This window comes from Phalaenopsis equestris, unplaced genomic scaffold (assembly GCF_001263595.1).
Source record: "Phalaenopsis equestris unplaced genomic scaffold, ASM126359v1 Scaffold000972, whole genome shotgun sequence".
Taxonomy (NCBI): Eukaryota; Viridiplantae; Streptophyta; class Magnoliopsida; order Asparagales; family Orchidaceae; genus Phalaenopsis; species Phalaenopsis equestris.
Window position 1 is genome coordinate 45,347 of NW_018165411.1, and position 19,883 is coordinate 65,229.

The 19,883-nt window shown below is 38.0% G+C and overlaps 1 protein-coding gene across 2 annotated transcripts in view; it reads right to left on the reverse strand.

The window, feature by feature from the left end:
- The window catches only part of LOC110032555 (protein S-acyltransferase 24), a 52,832-nt gene that overhangs the window by 18,120 nt on the left and 14,829 nt on the right, over positions 1-19,883 (reverse strand). For both annotated transcript variants that reach the window (XR_002294862.1, XM_020736216.1), the window contains exons 3-7: positions 16,029-16,141; positions 15,623-15,702; positions 15,246-15,409; positions 6,845-6,983; positions 6,661-6,760 (exon numbers count right to left, since the gene is read on the reverse strand). Coding sequence is in view for 1 of the 2 variants with exons in the window: in XM_020736216.1 (XP_020591875.1) it covers positions 6,661-6,760; positions 6,845-6,983; positions 15,246-15,409; positions 15,623-15,702; positions 16,029-16,141 (596 nt within the window). In the remaining variant the exon portion in view is untranslated. The remainder of the gene's footprint in view (positions 1-6,660; positions 6,761-6,844; positions 6,984-15,245; positions 15,410-15,622; positions 15,703-16,028; positions 16,142-19,883) is intronic.

A 19,883-nucleotide genomic window follows, 5' to 3' on the forward strand; every position in this document is an offset into this window, starting at 1 on the left:
ATATATGTATATATATATATATATATATTAAGTAGTATTTTAAAAAATATAATTGACTACAAGGCTACAAAAATTTATAATCAATTAAAATATTGATTAAGAAAATAGAATAAAAATTATTAAATTAGATTCAAATGATGTTTTAATATAAATAATAATTTTTAAATCTTGCTCAAACCGAACACGAACACATTTTTTGAGCTCGAAATATAAAAGAGCCAAACATGGCTCGCTCGTGTTCGGCTCGTTTACACCCCTAGCAATAATAAGATTGACAACGGTTCTAGGCGGTTGCAGCAGGAAACAATCGAGATGAAAGGTTTGGAGAGGATGCAGAAGGGGAATGGGAAAGATAAATACCACCTCAGAAGAGAGATACAGACGGAGCACGACCCAATCCCTCGTACATAGCCCTCAAAAGAGGAAAACGGATATCGGCGGTTGTCCCAAAAGAAATTTGAGCCAAAAACTCTCATCCAACCCCAAAACAACACATATATAGGAAAGGACTAAAAATGAATGAAAAATAATAAAAAAGAAAGCATAAGAAAGGAAAACAGGATGGTTTCAGACCATCTCCCGCAATAGGTAATTCAGCAGTTCTATAACAGCTACTACATTGTAGTAATTTGACACGGTAAGCTCTAGCATCAATCTCCCGATGTTGGGAAGCTTCGATCTCATCTGTCAAAGCTTATTATGTCTCCTCATTGTAAGGCATCAGAACAACCACATTGAAAGTGGCAGAAATCTTGTAATCTCCGAATAAGTCAATCTTATTATTGTTGGCATTCCAAAGCATATCTTGATATAGTATGTATGCATCCTATCTTAGAAAAATCATACCTGAAATTAAACGTGAATGGGTATCTTCATGAACAAAGCCTCGAGTCATTAAATCTGTAATTGGTTTCTTCCATTCTTCATACTCATCATAGTGTATCTGATAAATAGTATATAAAGAAGAATCTAATCCGGACAAAAACCTATGAAAAGTTGGACCACACTGAAGTATAACCACTCAAGAGAGATTTCTTCTCCTTCTTTTCTGAAATGCCCAAGTTCCAGTTGGAGAATTTTCCTCCCCATAAAGCTCCAAAGGCAATTTTCAAAGTTGTGATTCATCCCTCATGTCCGAACATTTGAGGATGAGTGCACTGTTGAACCAAATCTAATATTCTAGTAACTCCATATCTCCCAGATGTGGGACAAAAGGGCTTCATTACTAATAAGATGAACCTCCCTCTGTAGGGGCAACTCAGGAGTCTATAGATTTGAAAAGTCTAAATTACTCTTATCTGGAGTTGTCATGCCTCTGGTGTCAGTTCCTGAAACTCAAGAGTGCTTTGAACAATTGCTATTAATTCGGTTGGAGTTTCTCTCATGAGATCAGCTGAAACTATGTGCATCTTTTCCTCATCAGTTGGAAGTCAATAATCCTTCTTTGTGTCATAATATTATTCAGTGTCTACTGTGTCATTACGCCTTTCTTCAACAGCCCTCTGCTGAGTGAAATATATCTTTCACTAGTTGTGCAATATGCTTCAATATACCCAAATCCGTGCCAATTGAAGCACTTCCTGGCTAAGATGAATTTGGGAATGCGGATTGATAACTTCTGTTCTCTACTCTGAACTAGGGTCTTAGACAGAGTTAGCTTGGATGTTCCACTGGGTGTAATCTGGTTATGAGATTCTGGGGTTGAACCTTGCGTGCAAGATCTAGTGGTCGACCGTCAATGTTGTTTCTCCAATTCTATAGCTAGGGTCTGAGCATCTAGTCTGTAGTGAGCTGATAAAAATTGGCGTTGCATCTCTCATTTCATCTTGAATCAGGTAGTAATTTCACTCTTCTCTTCTTTCTATCGAAGAACCATTAAGTTTGCCCACCACTGAGAAACACTCTTCTTTTAACTTGTTGGAGTCTAGTTTCATCATTCTGTCTAGTGCGACGTCCTAGCACTCAAAAACACATTCCATGGTCCAGAGACACTCAATGACCTCATCCAAATCCATGTGACTGTCGAAACATGGCAAATTCACCTTTAATTCAAACTTCTGACTTCTTAGATATTTCAAGTCATATCTTCGAGGTAAAGGTCCTTCATCCGAGGAATTTACATGGTGAAAGAGATTCGCTCAATTTCTTTGATTTACTAAGTCACTATTATGGCTACAGGTGACCCACTCAGATTGCCTCCTACTGGTGGCAAGTCTTTATTATAGTTGACGGGTCTCCATAGAGATCCTCTAGACATCTCTTTGTGAATTTTTGAACGGAATCATATGATTTCCCCTCAATCAGGGTTCCGGCGATTATCTCCTTGGTGGCATGGCTAGGATTTGGGTGTAGGTAGGTAGAGAGAGGTGTTTAAGTGGGATGTAAAGTAAGAAAGGAAAATTTTAGGTGAAGAAAAGTTTGAGTGTGGTGAATGCTAGAAACCTTAAAATATGACTAGAGTTAGGCTAATTCTGATGTCGAATAATATCGGAGTTAACACAAAACACAATGAGAAAAAAAATATTATTATCGAAAAAAAAATATGCCTTACACTTCACACAAACTCTTAACAAGAAACCTAAGTTCAATTCCAATAGAATTAGTAATAGTGTGACTCATTGTATTATAGAATCAAGTGCAAAAAATGAGAAGCAGCATAAAATTGAAAGATTGTCGAGCTTATATATATGTTATTTATTATGTTTTAGGGCAATTTTTCTTTCAATCTTTTGTCAGGACAACTTCCAACATCCAGTATTCCCTCCTAGGGTTGTATTTGAATGCGAAAAAGTGCTCCAGATATAACTCATCCTGAGGTGATGTTTAACTATCGTTGTCCGCTTCCCACAGCCTCTCCTCCGTTGTACTGTCGTCATGGCCATTGTCTTCACTCGAAAACAACCTCCTTGTTGTTTCCCTGCAACTAGCCATCCCTCCCAGCCAAATCCACCTCGTTGCCAGCCCTTCCAATCATCTCCAACTTGTTGTCAGCCCCTCTAGCCATCTAACTACTTGTTGCCACTCCTTTCCAGCCACCACTACCCCGCTGACGTCTCTTCTAGCTACATGCATGTTGTCGACACCTCCCTACTTGTTGTAGCCCCTCTCCAGCCACCTCCAACCCGTTGTCGCCCCATTCTAGCCACCTCCAACCTGCTTTAGTTACTATTTACCCTTAAACAGCCGCACTTCCGTCTTCACCCTCAGCCCTAGCTGTGTCGTGTTGTGTCTTTGTTACTTGCTAGTTCCATGTTTCCATGTGTAACCTCTATTTATTTTTGAGTAATGATATTTGCATTTCCTATTTTGATTTGGGTTTAACCCCGTTATAAAAAAGTGGTTGGATCGGTGGGAATCTCAACCAAATCTGTATCAGGTGTCTCTTCCCTTCTTCCATAAGTCTGGCTCATCCCATGATAAGTTGGCCCGTCCTCGTAAGCTCCTGGATCTCCTTCCGCCTAAAAGGCTACTGCAGCAAAAGACAAAGGCGCGGTTAGTTAGAACCCTCCGCCAGGGTCCCACCCAATGTGGCACCATGTTCCTTGCTAAAATCCTTTGAATCAATCTTCTATCAACCCAAAGCGCACGTAATCACATTTTGCTTTCGTTTGCTCGTTCCAAACCTCCAAATGTCGTGTAATTCCATTCAAATGTTGTAGCTCTAATGTACTCCTAAGTCCTTAACTTGATTCTGTGTGCTTCCGCTTGTTCCAGTCATGCAGATGTCACACTATTTCTTGAAAGTGATGTAGCTCGAGTCAGCTCCCAATTCCTTTGCTCAATTCCACGACTCCAGATCTGCCCAAGAGAGCGACAGTGACCTAATGTCGCACACATCTTTCAGATTGTTGCCGCTAGCGGCTCCTCCCAACGTTGTCGCTCAACCCTAAGGCAAACGATGACAAGTTAGCGTGAAACTCAATGATCTACTTCATCATTTCTTCCAGAGTAGTAAATCTCCCCTCCAGCAAGGACGAGAGCCTCCCCTCCATAGACGAAAAATGCTCCTTCCTTCCATATATATGATTTAAGTTACTTATTTATCTAATTTCTCCTCCTGAGCATCTATTTTTTTATTGTGATCTTGTAGTTGGCTTCTTAGCTAACTCGAATCGCGATTATATCTTGAGGTTCAGTCACAAATTCTATTTAAAAATGCATTCCTAGGGCACGCCCCAGGCGAGGCTCAATTCATTTCGCCCAAAGCCATAAGAGGGCAAAAATCTTATATGGCTTGCGCCTCGGAACGTTTTTTACGCCCGGAGCGCAAGTTGCGCCTCACGGGACGTATCACCCACTTATTAATCAAATAAAAAGGAAACAAAATCCCTAATTTTGCAGACCTACCAGATTCACGCAAATACAAAAGTCTCCAGCACGCAGAAGATCTCCCACAACATTCTACTTCCTCCATCTGTGCACACAAAGTCGTAGACGATCCAGCAGTCATATACGTCGATGTATGCTTCGTCCCTTGCAAGTAAGTCATCCTGTACAGGAAATCATGTTGTCTACTTTGCTCTCGCACGCAGGCAACCCCTCCGTCTGCTTCATCCCGCACGAAAGCGATCCCGTAGCTTCATCTCTAGCAGGTAGAAAATCTCACGGCATCTGCTTCTCTCCCGCACCAACAACTTCTCTCACATAGTGCGATTCATTTGGTTAGCAAATAGATATGTGATTTTTATTGTTTTGCATGTTATTAGTGGATTATTTCACTGCAACTACAGTAAACCGCAAATTTGATTTTTTTTTCATGTTTGCTACAGATCACATAATCCATTAACTTATAATACAAAATTTCATGTTAATTGGAGGTGGATTTGATCTGATTTGTTTTTTATTTTAATGTGTAAGGTTAGTTATTAACTTATAATGGAAAATCCTAAAAATTTACAAATTATGCATTCTTATAAAAAAAAGATCCTAAATATTTATGAATGTCATTTTATTTATTTTCATAATTTAGACTACAATAATAAGGGTAAACAGATTATGAGGTGGACAATGAAAGCAAACAATATGAAGGACTTAGTTGTAATTTGGACACAACTATTGGTGAGAAGAAATTATGATGATAAATTTCAAGAATGAATAACAGTCAAGATTTGAGATCAATTGAGCACAAATTTATTTTTTGACTCGGACATGTTTAAATATTTTTATATATTTCTAATGTATATGACGGATTTATGCTAATATCTTGAAGATTCTAATCCCAGAAGATTTGTTTTAAAAAATTCTTTTAATGTCTCTAACTAATTATTTTATTAAGCACAAGTAGTTTATTTTTTTTCTCTTAATATTTATATTTCTTATTTTTTTTCTATTGAAATGCTTTGGAGCTTATGTCTCAACCCATAATAGCTAAAATGTCGCGCCTACCGCCCACCCATTTTATAACATTGTCACAAAGACGGCACGTACTACAGATCGAGACAATCTGATGGATTTACCTGCCTTGTACATTGTAGTGCCTTCATTGGCCTCTCAGCTATCTCGGATCGCGACTGTTTCGCCAGGCTAGGCACAACAGCGGCGCTTGTAAGTTGCAATCCCTTTGGCTTCACAACTCAATCGAATCGACTCTTTCGCAAGGTTAGGTCATGAAGGCATCGCTTGTACGTCGCAATCCCGTCAACTTCACAACTAGCTCGATTCGAGAAAATTTTGTATAATGGTTGCGATCCCATCAGCTTCCCAAGTTGTGTTCTCGTTGATGGCTTCCTTGTTCTCTTTTAGCATGGCTTCCTTGCTCGCTTTTAGCACAACTGTATCGTGATCCCGTCTTTGGCTGACGCGACTGTATCACGAACTCACGATCTCGTCGCTTGTTTCCAAGTGATCGATTGTTCTGATACGAATTTGATACGAACGGAGATGAAATTTCAAAGCAAAATTAGTGCAAATAAAATTCTTTACTTCAACACAAAATAACACAACTCAAATGCATCAAAAATAAACACCTAAAATTCGAGATGTAGGTGATCCCTCCAAAAACCCTAACCCTAAAACCTACACAATCTCATCATAACCCTAACCCTAAACAAATAAGCTCGATTTATACCCAACAATAATAACTATCAAATGACTAAATTGCCCTTTTAACCTTGAGCATAAAATAATTGTTCAAATTAATTGGCAGGCTCGGTGCGGCGGAAAACACTACAGGTGCAAGTCTTTCGCTCTACTGATTATGTGCATTTAAGAAAAGAAAATATCATAAATGAAAACCAGCATATAGTTGGGCAAGAACTCAAAAAAACTGATCTAGCCAAAATGATATTGTGAACAACAAATTCAAATCTAGTTAACAATTTCTTTAGTAGATGCTAAAAGATCTGTCAAAGAATGGTTGCTTGCCCCTCTCAGAAATGGCGGTAAAAGAAAAGGACACCACCACCAGCAGCAATAACACAAGCCTTTATCAAAAATGGGTAGTTGAATTTAAATATTTAATAACTGAAATAATTTTAATAAAGCCACCAGAGCATATTTTATTTGAAGTAAGAATAAAATTACAAAAAGCTAAAGCAATCCGAAGAAGGCAAAGAAAAAAAAAGTTCAGGGGAAAATCCATGCCCCTGCATGATAAGGGAATGAAGAAAAAGGTGCTAGAAACAAATAATTCAAGGCATCAAATAAGATAAGATATCGCACCTGCTACACTTATAGAACATAAATAAACCTGAACAACCAAGTAAAACTCCCAGCCATGCAAAAAGCCCAAATGCCGGTGTCAACCTTGAAAAACTTGATCCTACGCATAGCATGCAGATTGGGAAGAAAAAATAATTAAGAAACTTATTTGACCATAAACAAAAGAATAAAAAGGAATATATACCTGTTACTACCGAATTTGTATATGTAGCAAGCAGAGAGATAATAATGCACCAAAGGAAAGGAGCAAGTCCTAGTTTTGATAATCTTCCAAAATAGGTATTCCCATCACATCGTCTATCAAACAATCTTCTAGCATTTCCCTGCATATATGTGTTATCATTTCTACGCTGGTTATGTGCAAAGCCTAATTATTTCCTACATATAGTAGGAGAACAAGAAAGTGTATGATAATACAACAGAAAATTTTGCATCAATCGTCTTTGATTGAGATTCAAAAAATAATTGCTTCGAAGCTATTTCTTTCAATAAAGCGAGTCCATGATCCCAAATAAAGATTAGAACTAGTACTTCAACATTATTGAGTTAGTAGAACAATTACAAGTGACTGAAAGATAACTAAAGAAATATTCATACTTAGTGTATCTTGAAAATTTGAATGAGAAGAGGGGGAAGTAAAATGGGAGATTTTATGAGTGAATTTTATTCTCTTGTTCTATGCATACAAGCTGAAACTATACATACATAGGTAGAAAGAAAACTAGCAAGATAAAAGAAATAAATAAATAAATCTGAAAACCATTCTTTAACTTTAGAATAAAAAATTAACTATGCAAAAGAAATAGAATACTGGTGTCCCTGGATATTGAATTGTTGTAGATGAAACGCGATCATCCACATATTATTAGATTGCTATAGATGAAAAGATGCTCATAGATTGTTGAATTATTAGTGATAGAAAGAGGTTGGCCGCAAATTGAATATTATTTCAACAATATATCATGATGTTTTCATCTTCAAAATAAAGTAGAAGCCAACCGGTATAACCCATCCTAAAATATGATTTTTTTTTTCCATGGTTTGGGTGATACAGGAGTTAACCAAAACAACAATGGATAAGAAATATTATTGCTGAAATTCAAATAGAGAAGTTACAACCACACAACTGAAAGGGGAATTATAACATGACATGAAAATCTGAAATTGCAACAAATATCAATACCAACTCAAACTAGGGAAGATCGCAGGTGACGGTGGGGGCTGTTGAGGGGTATAGAATGGTGGTGGTAATCCTGGGCAGCAGCAAGGTGGAATTAGGGTTCAAAAAGGCTGGAACAATGGATTTGTGGCAGGGAGGTGGTGCAATAGGGCTGGAATGGTGGTTTGGTAGCAGGTACAGTGGTCCGGGATGGCTGGAACTGTAGTTGATGGGAAGGGGAGAGGATTTTTGGTGGCTGGAACAGTGATGGCAGCAAATGGGAGCACTGGAATTGCAGGGGCAGCAAAGAGGGAGGCTGGAACAATGATGGCAGCGAGGATGAAGGCGACACGGAGGCGCGGGGCTGCAGGTGACAGCAAAGGGTTGTCGAGTGTGGGGTGGCTACAGCAGTACAACAATGCCAGTGGTGATGAGGTGGTTAAGGAGAATGCGAAAGTTAAGGATAGTCACCACCTCAGAGCAAGATAAAGTTGGAGCACTAAGCATCCTCAGCTATAGCTCTAGAAGGGAACGTCCTGACAGAAAAATCATGAAAAACTAAAAACTAGAAACACATGAACATAAACGAGCCCTAGATGACTATGATTAGATTCCCCTATGGAAAAGAGGCGTCAAATCAATAGGGAAGACTCGGTCGGCACTCCCAGGTCTGTGCCAGTTTGGTTCAGACGAAAGAAGCACGGGACGTGGCTCCCGGGTGTTTCTGCAACGTTTGTGGGACGCCCGTGTCAATCTCCCCAAAATTGAGGGAGCTTCAACCTCATCTGCCGAAGTTTCTGACTCCTTGAAGACTCATTGTATAGTGTGAAGTCGACAACATTGAAATTGTTAAGAATATTGTGCATTCCCAGTAAGTCAATCTTATAAGCATCATTTCAAAGCACATCTTGATATAATAGATATCTGTCATCTTTTGGCACAACCTGAGTCAGCACTATAGATGACTATTCTCAAGAATCAAGCCCCGAGCAGTCACATTTATAAATTGCTTCTCCCACTTCTTCTACATGACTGAATATATCTGATAAAAAAATCTGTCAGAAGGAATCAACTCTAGAATGAAATCTATAGCAGACTGGACCATACTGATTTATAATCACTCAGGAGGGGTCTCTTCTTCTTATCTGAAAATAAATAGATCTCATTGTAGGATGTTATTTCTGCCCAAAATCCTAAAGCAATTTTCAAAGTGATAGCTCATCCTTCACGTATGACTATTTGTTGATAGATACACTGTTGAATTGAATTTAATACACCAATGACTCCCTATAATCTTTAAAAAGTGGCAAAAAGGGTCTCATCTCTGACACGTTGAACCTCTTTCATTATGGGCAACTCAGGAGGTAAGTTATATATCAAAAAAAGATTGTGAAATTTCCTTATCTAAAATTACTCTGTGTCTAATATTGGCTTGTCAAACTCACAGTTCATTTAGACATCCAATTTCAACTTTGTTGATGCTCTTCTCAACGCCAGCAAAATAGAAGTTTGAGGACCATAATCTCATACTTTATATAAACGCCTATTACCCTAGACTTGCTACCTTCTAAACAGAACTATTAACTTTGTTGGAATCTCTCCTGTGGTAGAGATAAATCGATGGCGTCTCTTCCTCATTGGTTGGCAGTTGGTACTCATCATATGTGTCCTTATTTTCTTCAGTTTCTATTGTATCATTGTCCATCTCTCCAACTGCTCTCTGCTCAGGGAAATAAATTGTACCCTTGTTTGCGCAATCTGGTGCACTGTACCCAAACCCATGGCATAAGGCACACTTTCTGGCTGGGGCGGATTTAGGAATACTGGTTCGCTCCACCAATTCTCTACTTTGAATTAGTTTCTCCTCAGGTGGGGTCGGTTTGGATGTTCTCGGGGTGTACTTTGGCTATAGGATCCTGAGGTTGAACCCAACATATAAGATTTGGCGGCCGCCCATTGATGTGGTCACTCCACTTTTGATGTTGGGGTGTAAATATTCGGTTTGTACTAAGCTAAAGAAGAAGTTACTGCAATTCTCTCTTTATCTTCTCTCAATTACTAATCTTGTTTTGTTCTTCTCTATTTCTCTCTCTTTTCAAGTTCTCCTGCCACAATAAGGTGTTCTTCAGTTTTATAGCATCCAATTTTACTTTCCGGTCATCTAACATTTGCTTGTATTCAAAAATTCTCTCGATAGTCTGCAGTCACTCAGCGAGTCATCTAGATCCATTCTCCCTTGAAATTAGGTATGTCCGCCTTCGCTCCTGAGCCTCTGTATCCTCTGGCAGACACTTCATCTATGTATCCTCCAAACAAACACTTCATATATATATCCTCTAACAGAAACTTTATTTATGTATCCTCTAACAGGCACTTCATTTATGTGTACTCTAATAGCATGTCATCTCTAGGCCTCCTCCGATACTATATCCCAAAGTATTATGACATGTTCTTTCCTCGATGACATTGAGCCAATGTAGCACTCGACAGAACTATCTCTGTAACTCTTCCATGGTCAACTGGTGATCAAGTTCCGACAATTGCCTTCGCATAGGCATGATTAGGGTTTGGGGTGAGTAGGTGGAAAGGAGTGTGTAGGGGTGATGAAGGGTGGGAAAGAATATTTTTTGATGGAGGTAGGGTTGGGTAGGGTGGATGATATGACCCTATGATAGGACTAGGGTTAAGTTAGCATTGATACCAAATGATACCATACTTAACCCAAATAACAATAGATAGCAAATACTATAGTTGAAATACAAATAGAGAAGCTACAACCTCACAATTGAAAGGGGAAATTACAACAGCATGACACGCGAAAATTTGAAAGTGCAATAAATGACAACACCAACTCAAACTAGAGTGGATAGCAGGTGATGGTGCTACCTGTTGGAGGTCCAGATGTTGGTGGTAAAGTGGGAGCACGGAAGAAATGGGTGGATATGACAACGGAACGGCAGGTTCTTCCTGTCCTAGATGGCAGCAAGGTATAATTGGGGTTCTCGAAGGCTGTAACAGTAGATATGTGGCAGGGAAGCGGTGGACGAGGGCTGGTACAGCAGTTGGGTGGCAAAGAAATGGTCCAGGATTGTTGGAACAGCAGTTGTTAGGAAGTGGAGAGGATTTCTGGTGGCTGGAACAATGATGGCAGCAATCGAGAGCGCTAGAGCCGGAGTGGAAGCAAAGAGGGAAGCTAGAACAGTGATGGAGGCGAGGACAGAGGCGACAAGGAGGTGCAAGGCTGCATGAGACAGCAAAGGTGTTGTTTGGGGGTGGGTTTGTAGTTGTGTGGGTGAGTGCGGTTGCCGCAGCTACAACGACAGCAGCAGCAACAGAAAGGTTGCGGAGGATGGAAGGGCCAAGAATAGTCACCATCTCAGAGCAACATTCATTCTTACATATAGCCCTAAACGGGAACACGGAGAATGTCAATGGTTGTCCTGAAATAAAATCACGAAAAGCTGAAAACCTAAAACACATGAATCACATAAATAAGTTCTAGTTACCTAGGATTGGATCCCCATATGGCAAGGAGGCACCAAGTCAACATGAAAGAAACAGTCAGCCCTTCCAAGTCTGGATCAGTTTTGATCCAGACAAAGGGATCTCGGGACACAGCTCATGCAGTTTCCCGCATCGTGGGTGGGACGCCTCCATCACTGGAGATACAAAGTATCCAATTTCGCCAATACTAAGTCAAAAAAGCAGCATTAAACCAAATCAAATTAATGCAGGACACAACAATTAATGCCTTACATGTGCTTCCCCCCTCTTTGCAAATATGATATGATCAAGTATCATGGTTTAACAAGCAATAGGTAAAATGCCCTACAACCAATTTAATAATTATGGGTGATTGAAAATTGTAGATACTTATGCCTTCATGTAAATAAGCTAGATTATAATTAATAAAATCATATCATACAATAAATTAATTATTAGTTATATATTTTAACTAATAGTTAAAGTACAAATAATATTAACAACTTCTCAAACAAAACCCAAACTGCTCATCTCCCTAAGATCAGTGATCAGGCAATGCTTATGCATGTTTGTTACATTCATCCCACCAACAATCACCATACGCACTGCTCTTGCATGGGCCCTCATGCATAGCCTCTTGCATGGGCCCTCATATGGGCCCTCATGCATAGCCTAAAGTTGCCACACACATGTTTTCAAAGCCCTACACTCATAGTTTGCACACTTGGAATGGCCAATTTGCACGTCCTCACTATTTTTTGCTACTATGAAACCCAACTACAATTAAAGTTCTCTATTGATCTACAAGGTGCTTTAATTCTAGCTTGGCATGCCCCTGAGCATGATGCCATCTCCGATCTCGATGCTCTTATGGTGTCAGTATGGTTTATATCGCAACAATATTTCCTCCACAACTCATCTTTGATATCATGCCATCTCACTCTCACTCAACTCAAATTTCTCATCACTATCCACTACGACTAGATCACCTACTTCTAGTAAGGTAGGTATGACCAGATTGTGAGAGTTGTCCTATGAATACTCGTGTTCTTCAAGCTCTCCGACTATGGGCTATCCCTTTTCATGCAAACCCCCCTTTTTTTATAAGGCTTTTAAGAGTAATAAGTGTCCTACTTCTCTTCCAACTCCTCTTCTCATTTGCCCATATTTTAGCAAGGGCCTGGAGCGACCCATCTTAAGTTGTCTTGCTCCTTACAAAGTAGACCACCCCCATATTCACTTATGAGATATTTAACTCGGTTACATCTTTAATGCTTTCCTTTTTGGGGTCATCCGAGGATAGAATATTTTGTAGATTCTTGGCTGATCTACGTTTGATTTAGTTGTGGAATATTAATTTTGAAGTTTGTTGAACTTATTTAATTTTCATCATATTTTAACTATCTCAATACTCAAATTACAAAGACTTCCCTCAGTGAACATATTATAAGAATGGGTTCTCAATGTGTATATTAAATGTTCAGCTCATTTTGACTGATCAGTAGAACAGACTATAACTCTGGTTTGGATAAATTTCCCACATACTTCAAATTTACTACTTCAATAAATCCATTTTATATTCTCTTGCCTCAAATCTTCATAAATTGTTTCAGGTGGATGCAGAATAGTTAGTCTATCTAGATCATTAGTAGCTGAAAAACTAGTTGAATTGGATGTAACTTCTCAGCTTGAGAAAGAAATTTGAATTTACTCCACATCTTTTTGAGACAAGCAAAAATGTGAAATTAAAACATTCCTTTTTTCAGTTCCGCTTGTAATATATTTTATCACAATTTTTCGGAATGCCTCAGGGCAAACCGACAGCAAATGAAACATTATAGCAGTGAGAATCTTTCATTTGATAAAAACTTTTCCTTTAATGTATTAATGGTTATCCCGAGTACTTCTAAACTATGCTAAAAAGTGTGAATCATCTTTGAATACTCCCTCATAATCAATGCCACCATATATTGCTAACCATGAATTTTGATTAACCTGCACCTATACTGCCATGATTAATGTTCTAGACCCGCCAAGCGCTTTTCATCCTAATCCTAACAATGCCCTAACTCTCTTTTGGTTGTTTCAGATGTTAGCAATTCTATCACAGACAAGCTTAAAGATACAATGTTTCAACTTATACAAGCAAGCCAAGACAGGAAAAGAAAGCAAGAGAGTAAGTCCATCACTCTCCAAAATATATCAAGCTTCAAGTAAGGCATTTTTAATGTGATGATCTCTAAGGGCTCATTTCTTTCCTTTGCTAGTTCAGTCACCACATGATGACCTTTTCAGCATATTTTTTTTATAGTTCTTATTCTCATTAAGTAAAGTTTTACATTTGCTTCGACGTGTACTCTTTTCATTGATTGATGATAAAACTTTCCTTAAAAAAGAATACTAAAGTAGGCCTGAGTTAGACTAATGAAAATGACTAAATTTCATTTCACTTTTGATTAAAACCAAAATAGCAAAGCCCCAAGAACATAATAGGATTACAACTTTTTAACATTTGCCTTTCAAAGATTAAAAGGTATATACATAACTATTACATTAGGATATGTTTCATTTGGTGAAAAAAAGGTGTAAAGTAGATGGAACTCATGCATTTGTTTAAAACTGGGTGTTTGATTAAAAAAAAAGGCAAGAGAGTATAACTTTAAAACAATTGGATTTCATCCGTTTTTAAGTAATACTCAAATAAACAATAAAAGTGGAGCTTTATTGGAATCTCCTGCCCCTGCTAATTGGCCACCAGCCACTGGCTGGGGGGGAGGTCCCCCGGCCCCCCCCCGCACCCGCCAGCCAAACATTGCTTGCGCCCACTTCCTGTTGCCCACAAACAATTGCACACTAAAAGGCTACTTGGTTTGATGCAAAAGGAGTGCACTATATTCCTTTTGTAGAAATTTCAAAATTTGGGTATTTGGTAGAATGAATTTCAAATGCATTGCAAAATTATAAAGCATTTGGAATTCATTATTTAGTTCATTATCAATGTATTTAAAATTTGTTGGATCCAACGAATTCAAAATACAGCACTTAACATAAAGTGTTGCACGTCTTCGTCAACCTTTGCCATCAATGCATGTAAGCCATCAATCAACCACTGCTGCCATCGCTGAAATTATCTTACACTACAACACCCCCCCCCCCCCCCCCCCCCCACCAGCCCCCCCCCACCCCCCCCCCCCCGGCCACCGCCAGCAGCAGCCCTCTATCACCACCAACAAGCTGCCGCTAACCGCCGACCATTGCCCAACCCCCTCCTTGATTTCATTTTTCTTTAAACCAAATGAAAAAATGTGAAAAAGAAGAAACAGCTTCAAAGTATTCCAAAAAGAGCACATTACCTTTAAAGTGTCTTACTTCGAAGATTTTCTTGCGCAGTGCGAGCACTGGACTTATTCAGTAAACCAAACAACCCCAATATTCTATTTACACTGCATTCATCTTTCATGCAGAACAAACAAACCTTAACAAATCATTCTTTCCTTATTCAAAACATATAAAAATTATTGCTCCAGGCCAAAATCCCAAAGACCCTATCCCACAACTTAAAAAAGGTAACACTAGGCGTCCATTAACAAGAATACTAGCTTAATGCTGATAACAACACTTAGCCATACACACATACATGTTCTAACTATTTAAAGCAAATCTATGACAGCCAAATCAAAGAAATTTGATATTTCCTTTTTAGAAAGCATACATAGCACTCTTTATTTACGATCCAAAAGTAAACCAGGTCCTTTGTTCCGGAAAAGCCAGAATCAGGAGGAAAGAATACAGCAGCTAGCGCTACAGTTATATGCAATTTTGGAGTTCTCTGCTTGAGAAAAATAAAGAAAAATGGGTGCAAGAATAAAATTAAAATCAAAGATTCAACCATATCAGTTAAGAAAATAAAAACTATCTACTGCACAACAAGGAGAAAACCTACAAGGAAAAAGGCAACTTGCCGATGATTCTTATCAGCAGCTAGCTGCGCAGGAGTAGAACCAGTATTATCCGTCACCATGAGGTCCTCCTTTTTCCCAGCCTGAACTAGCACCGTTGCAGCTTCCAAATTCCCTCTGATAGCAGCCCAATGAAGAGGAGTGCAACCTTATGATGAGAAAAGATTGTAAATTAAAATTAAGTAGATTAATAATAAATCCAAATTTTCAAACACAATCATACATCCATAAATTTCACAAATGCTGGCATCAAGGAAACATTACTCTACACAGGTTCCCCCCACCCCCACCAAGCGGCACTTTTTCTTTTACAATATTTTTTGTTGTTTGCTGATGATTGGCAATAAAGGACTGTGCATACCTTCCTTGTCCGGCCTCCCTCTGTATGCATCCAAAAATAGAAGAAGGCGAATACTATCAGCAAACCCCTTATAGGCAGCCCTACAAAAAAAAATGTTAGGAGAATATAAGCGGAGCTGTAAAATGTATATTACTAAGTGAATCACATTACTAATGATCCTATGATTGTCATAACAATGCTGACACCAGTTGATAACATTTCACAAGTCTAATAATGATAAGTGATAACCTCAATTTTCATCAGAACAAAGAAAGACCATTGACAAAGAAAGTGGAGCATAAAACTATAGTAGCAAGTATGTTCCAAAGCTATTTAATTGTGGAGTCAAAATAATAAATAAACAGAAAGAGAGACATGTTTGTAAATATAAACTTTGCAGTGATCTTTAAAAAACAATAGCTGATACCAATGCAGAGGGCTTCTTCCATCATTGTCAGGCACATCAGGATCAGCATTCCATTTTGTAACTACGTGGTAGAGAAATGCTGTCTGACCATATTGAGCAGCCACGTGGGTACTCTGCAAGCATATGAAGTCTGATTAAATAAACAAAGGATTAAGTGAAAAAGAAAGAAATTATAACTATACAATACTAAATTTTAGGCTTTGATTGGAAATGGTGGGTGTATCATGTGTATGAAATAAATAAACAATGTAATATGATAGATTTTTTAAAAGCAGAGCAGTGCTGCGAAGGGTAAACATCTGAAAGCAATTTATTGAAAATAGCTCCTTAATACTCATTTAAAAAGTGATAATTAATGTATAACCTGAAAATGTCATTTCTCTTGATAAGTTCTTATGAAAACTCATGTACAAAACAGATAAGACATTCTACAGAACAGAGAATATGTCAACTATTCCCAAGATCTCTCCCACTTCTATTTATGACGAAACATTCCTATTTTTCATAAGAGTTCAGCAATCATTTTACAGAGATGAAGCAGCCACTAAGACACCTAATTTGAAATACAGCACAACTGACAACTTTATTCAAATAATAGAACAAGACTTAGGCTCTGTTTGGCGCAGCTGCAGCTTCTCAGTTTTTCAACTACAGCTGCACTGCCCCAAGAAGCAGTTGTGGGGAAGCTGACTGTCTGTTTGATGCAGCTGTGTGAAAGCAGCTGTAGGGCAGCTATTTCTGAAAAAATGATCACGGTGCCCCTGATTGGTAAAACTGTTTAAAGAATGTTGTAACAACTACATTTTTTAAACTTCTGAAGCAGAAATTCATTTCTAAACAGAACAGAAAGTTCATATACCGTCACTTAACAGTGAACCCCGAATGTGCTAAATTAAAAGAAATTAAATTAATAAAATTACAAGTAAAATAAGAAAATTATAATATCTATAAGAATTTGATATACTCATAAGCAAACTTGAAATGCTAAATATTAACTATCCATTTTGAGTTAGAATATTGAATGATCACAGGAAAAAAGCTAGTTAAGAAAAATTAGATGCCACAGATTCTTTGCTTATTAGAAATATCTTTCCGACTGATTCATATATAGAAAAATAAAAGAGGTGCCCATGGATTGCACCCTTAGCATCAATCAACAATCTAAAAATAGTCAAACCATAGATAGCAGAAAAAGATTTATATTGTGATTGTTTATTTCCTTTTTATGTGCAGTTTTGTACATAAATACTTATTGAAATACCACAGATTCTTTGCTTATTAGAAATACCTTTCCGACTGATTCATATATAGAAAAAGAAAAGAGGTGCCCATGGATTTCACCCTTAGCATCAATCAACAATCTAAAAATAATCAAACCATAGATAGCTGAAAGAGATTTTTATTGTGATTGTTTATTTCCTTTTTTATGTGCAGTTTTATACATAAACACTTATTGAAATATTGAACACTCCAAGGTTTTCCTAGCCACTTCTTCTTCTAAAAGTTAAATGATGCACTTCTATATATGTGGTTATATTGATTGCATATGTTGATGAACAAATATGACTACTATCGACAGGAACACATTCTATTCTATTTTGTGTGACATTATAGAACACTACAAGGAGATGAAGCATTCCTCAATAAGTAGACTCCATTGGATCCTCTTCACCTTCTCATATAATGTATACTTGCCCTTACATAGACATTTGCAAGCCATTTAACAATGTTATATAATTGTTTATGCCAGCCTCTTATAACTTTCATTCAACTAGGAGATGTTAGTAGATCACAATCTTCTGTCATACACAAGAAATATCGTTTTTTAACAATTGGTTATTTCAATGGCTTTTTCAGCATTTCTTGAAAAATATTAGCCATCACATGGTCTTAAAGATATGGTTACATTAGTTGGTGAGTACATATGGTTGCCTCATGATAACATTCTATCGCACCCACACATTCAGAGCAACAGGAGATTCTACCTATGTTTCAAGGATGTCATTGGAGTCATTGATTGTAAGCATGTTTATGATGTTATTCCAACAGAGAACTAAAATAGCTACGATAATGCAAAGGAATCCACTTCTCAAACTGCCAGGGTGCATCCTTATTTTATGAAACTTTTTGTATGTGGCATCAGGGTGGAAAAGTTTCGTAGAAAAATAACATGACTATTGGAGTGATTGAGAAAACCTTCCAAATCCTCAATACCTGTAAATTACAACCAAAAATTCAAGTAGTTGGCAGAATTAGAGAATTACACAAACAAACAGCTCGCAAGATTATCCTGAAACAAACAAACAGCTCGCAGGATTATCGCCAAGATTTACTGAAGCCTGCTTGAATACAAAATTCAAAGCCGCCCTTCATGGCCTTGCCCACCAAGGCAAAGAAGACGAAATAGGGTACTGCGACAAAGCACTTATGATAAGAACCAGAGGCTTGTTTCCCGATCCCAGAAACCTGAAAGCTAAGCACCTCAACAGGGATTCAGACCAAACCCACAAAAAGGAAACGAAGAAATCAGAAGCAATGAGACAAAGCCGAGGCCACATCGAGCAGGTTGTTTCTTCTTCCATTAAAAATCCCCTTGTTGCTTCTCCCCTTGGTTCATTTTCCACTGTGATTGTGTATTCCTCCTCATATTCCAAGTGGGGCATCTGCTTGAGAGAATATTGCTTCGAGATTGTGAGCAAAGTGAGAGAATGCAGAAGATGGCCGTCTCTGCTTTCTATGCAGAAGGAAGCTGGAAGAAGAGCCGAACACGGAGAACCCGCAAAAATTTTATTGGGAGGAAGAGGAACCGAGAATGTGGGCAAAGAGAAAGAAGACGAAGGAGGGAGGGGGAGGCTCAATGAGGGTAATGTGTAAAAAGCCGATCGAGAAAGCTGTGCCGCGGGATCCATCCTGCGGCCGGCTACCCGAATCGCGCTCGCAAACGGAGCCTTAGCCCTCTCTTTTCTTGAAAGAAAAAGAACAAAAAAAAAGCAAAGAATAACTTAAGGCTTTAGAGAATGACTAACTTAAACAAAAATGTCAACTTAGATGTTAGAAAGATCATGCTTTAATGCATCAAATCAATTTCCATAAGATAATTAAATACTATATAAACTAAGATAATCAAGCATGTCTTTCCAGAAAAGAATAAACTTAGGATCAAAATATGAGAGACATATAATGCAAAACGTAATTAAATCCAACAGTGATTCATATCCCTTGATTTCTTTTGATTCAATCAAGTTATAATAAGATATACCAAGGAATGAAATATAACTACAAAAAAAAATTCTCTACTGTCGTTCCAACATACAATTTTGAATGACCAACAATTCATCAAAATGCTACCTGCGGTTCATAACTAAATTTGTGTGAATGCATTTAGCAGCATCTAAATGTCTAAACCACTCTAATAATTGGTATTCTTAAAAGTAAAATTGGGCCTAAAAAAAGTGAACTTGCAATCAACATCTTATTATCTATAAAATTGCATTAAATCATCTTCTCAAACTGTATTTCCAATCCTTCACATTGAACTCCAATTTTAGAGCTGAGCAATAGCGCCACAAGAAATAAAACTAGCTAAGTCAACTCCCGCACAAAATTCATGTGTTATAATGATGGAGATGGTAAATAAAACTGTGATTAAGGGTTATCCAAATTGCTAAGGCCAACTATCAGCAGTCTTAATGAGTGCGTGAGTGCAACGCACCAGCAGGCATATAAGTAAATGTATTCATCAATTGTGGATTGGCCAGAGAGAGGGTCAAACAAACTTTAATCGGGTAGGAAACACAAAAATATTAATCCATGCATAGAAAAGTTAAGAAAACACAGATAACAAAACTAATCAAC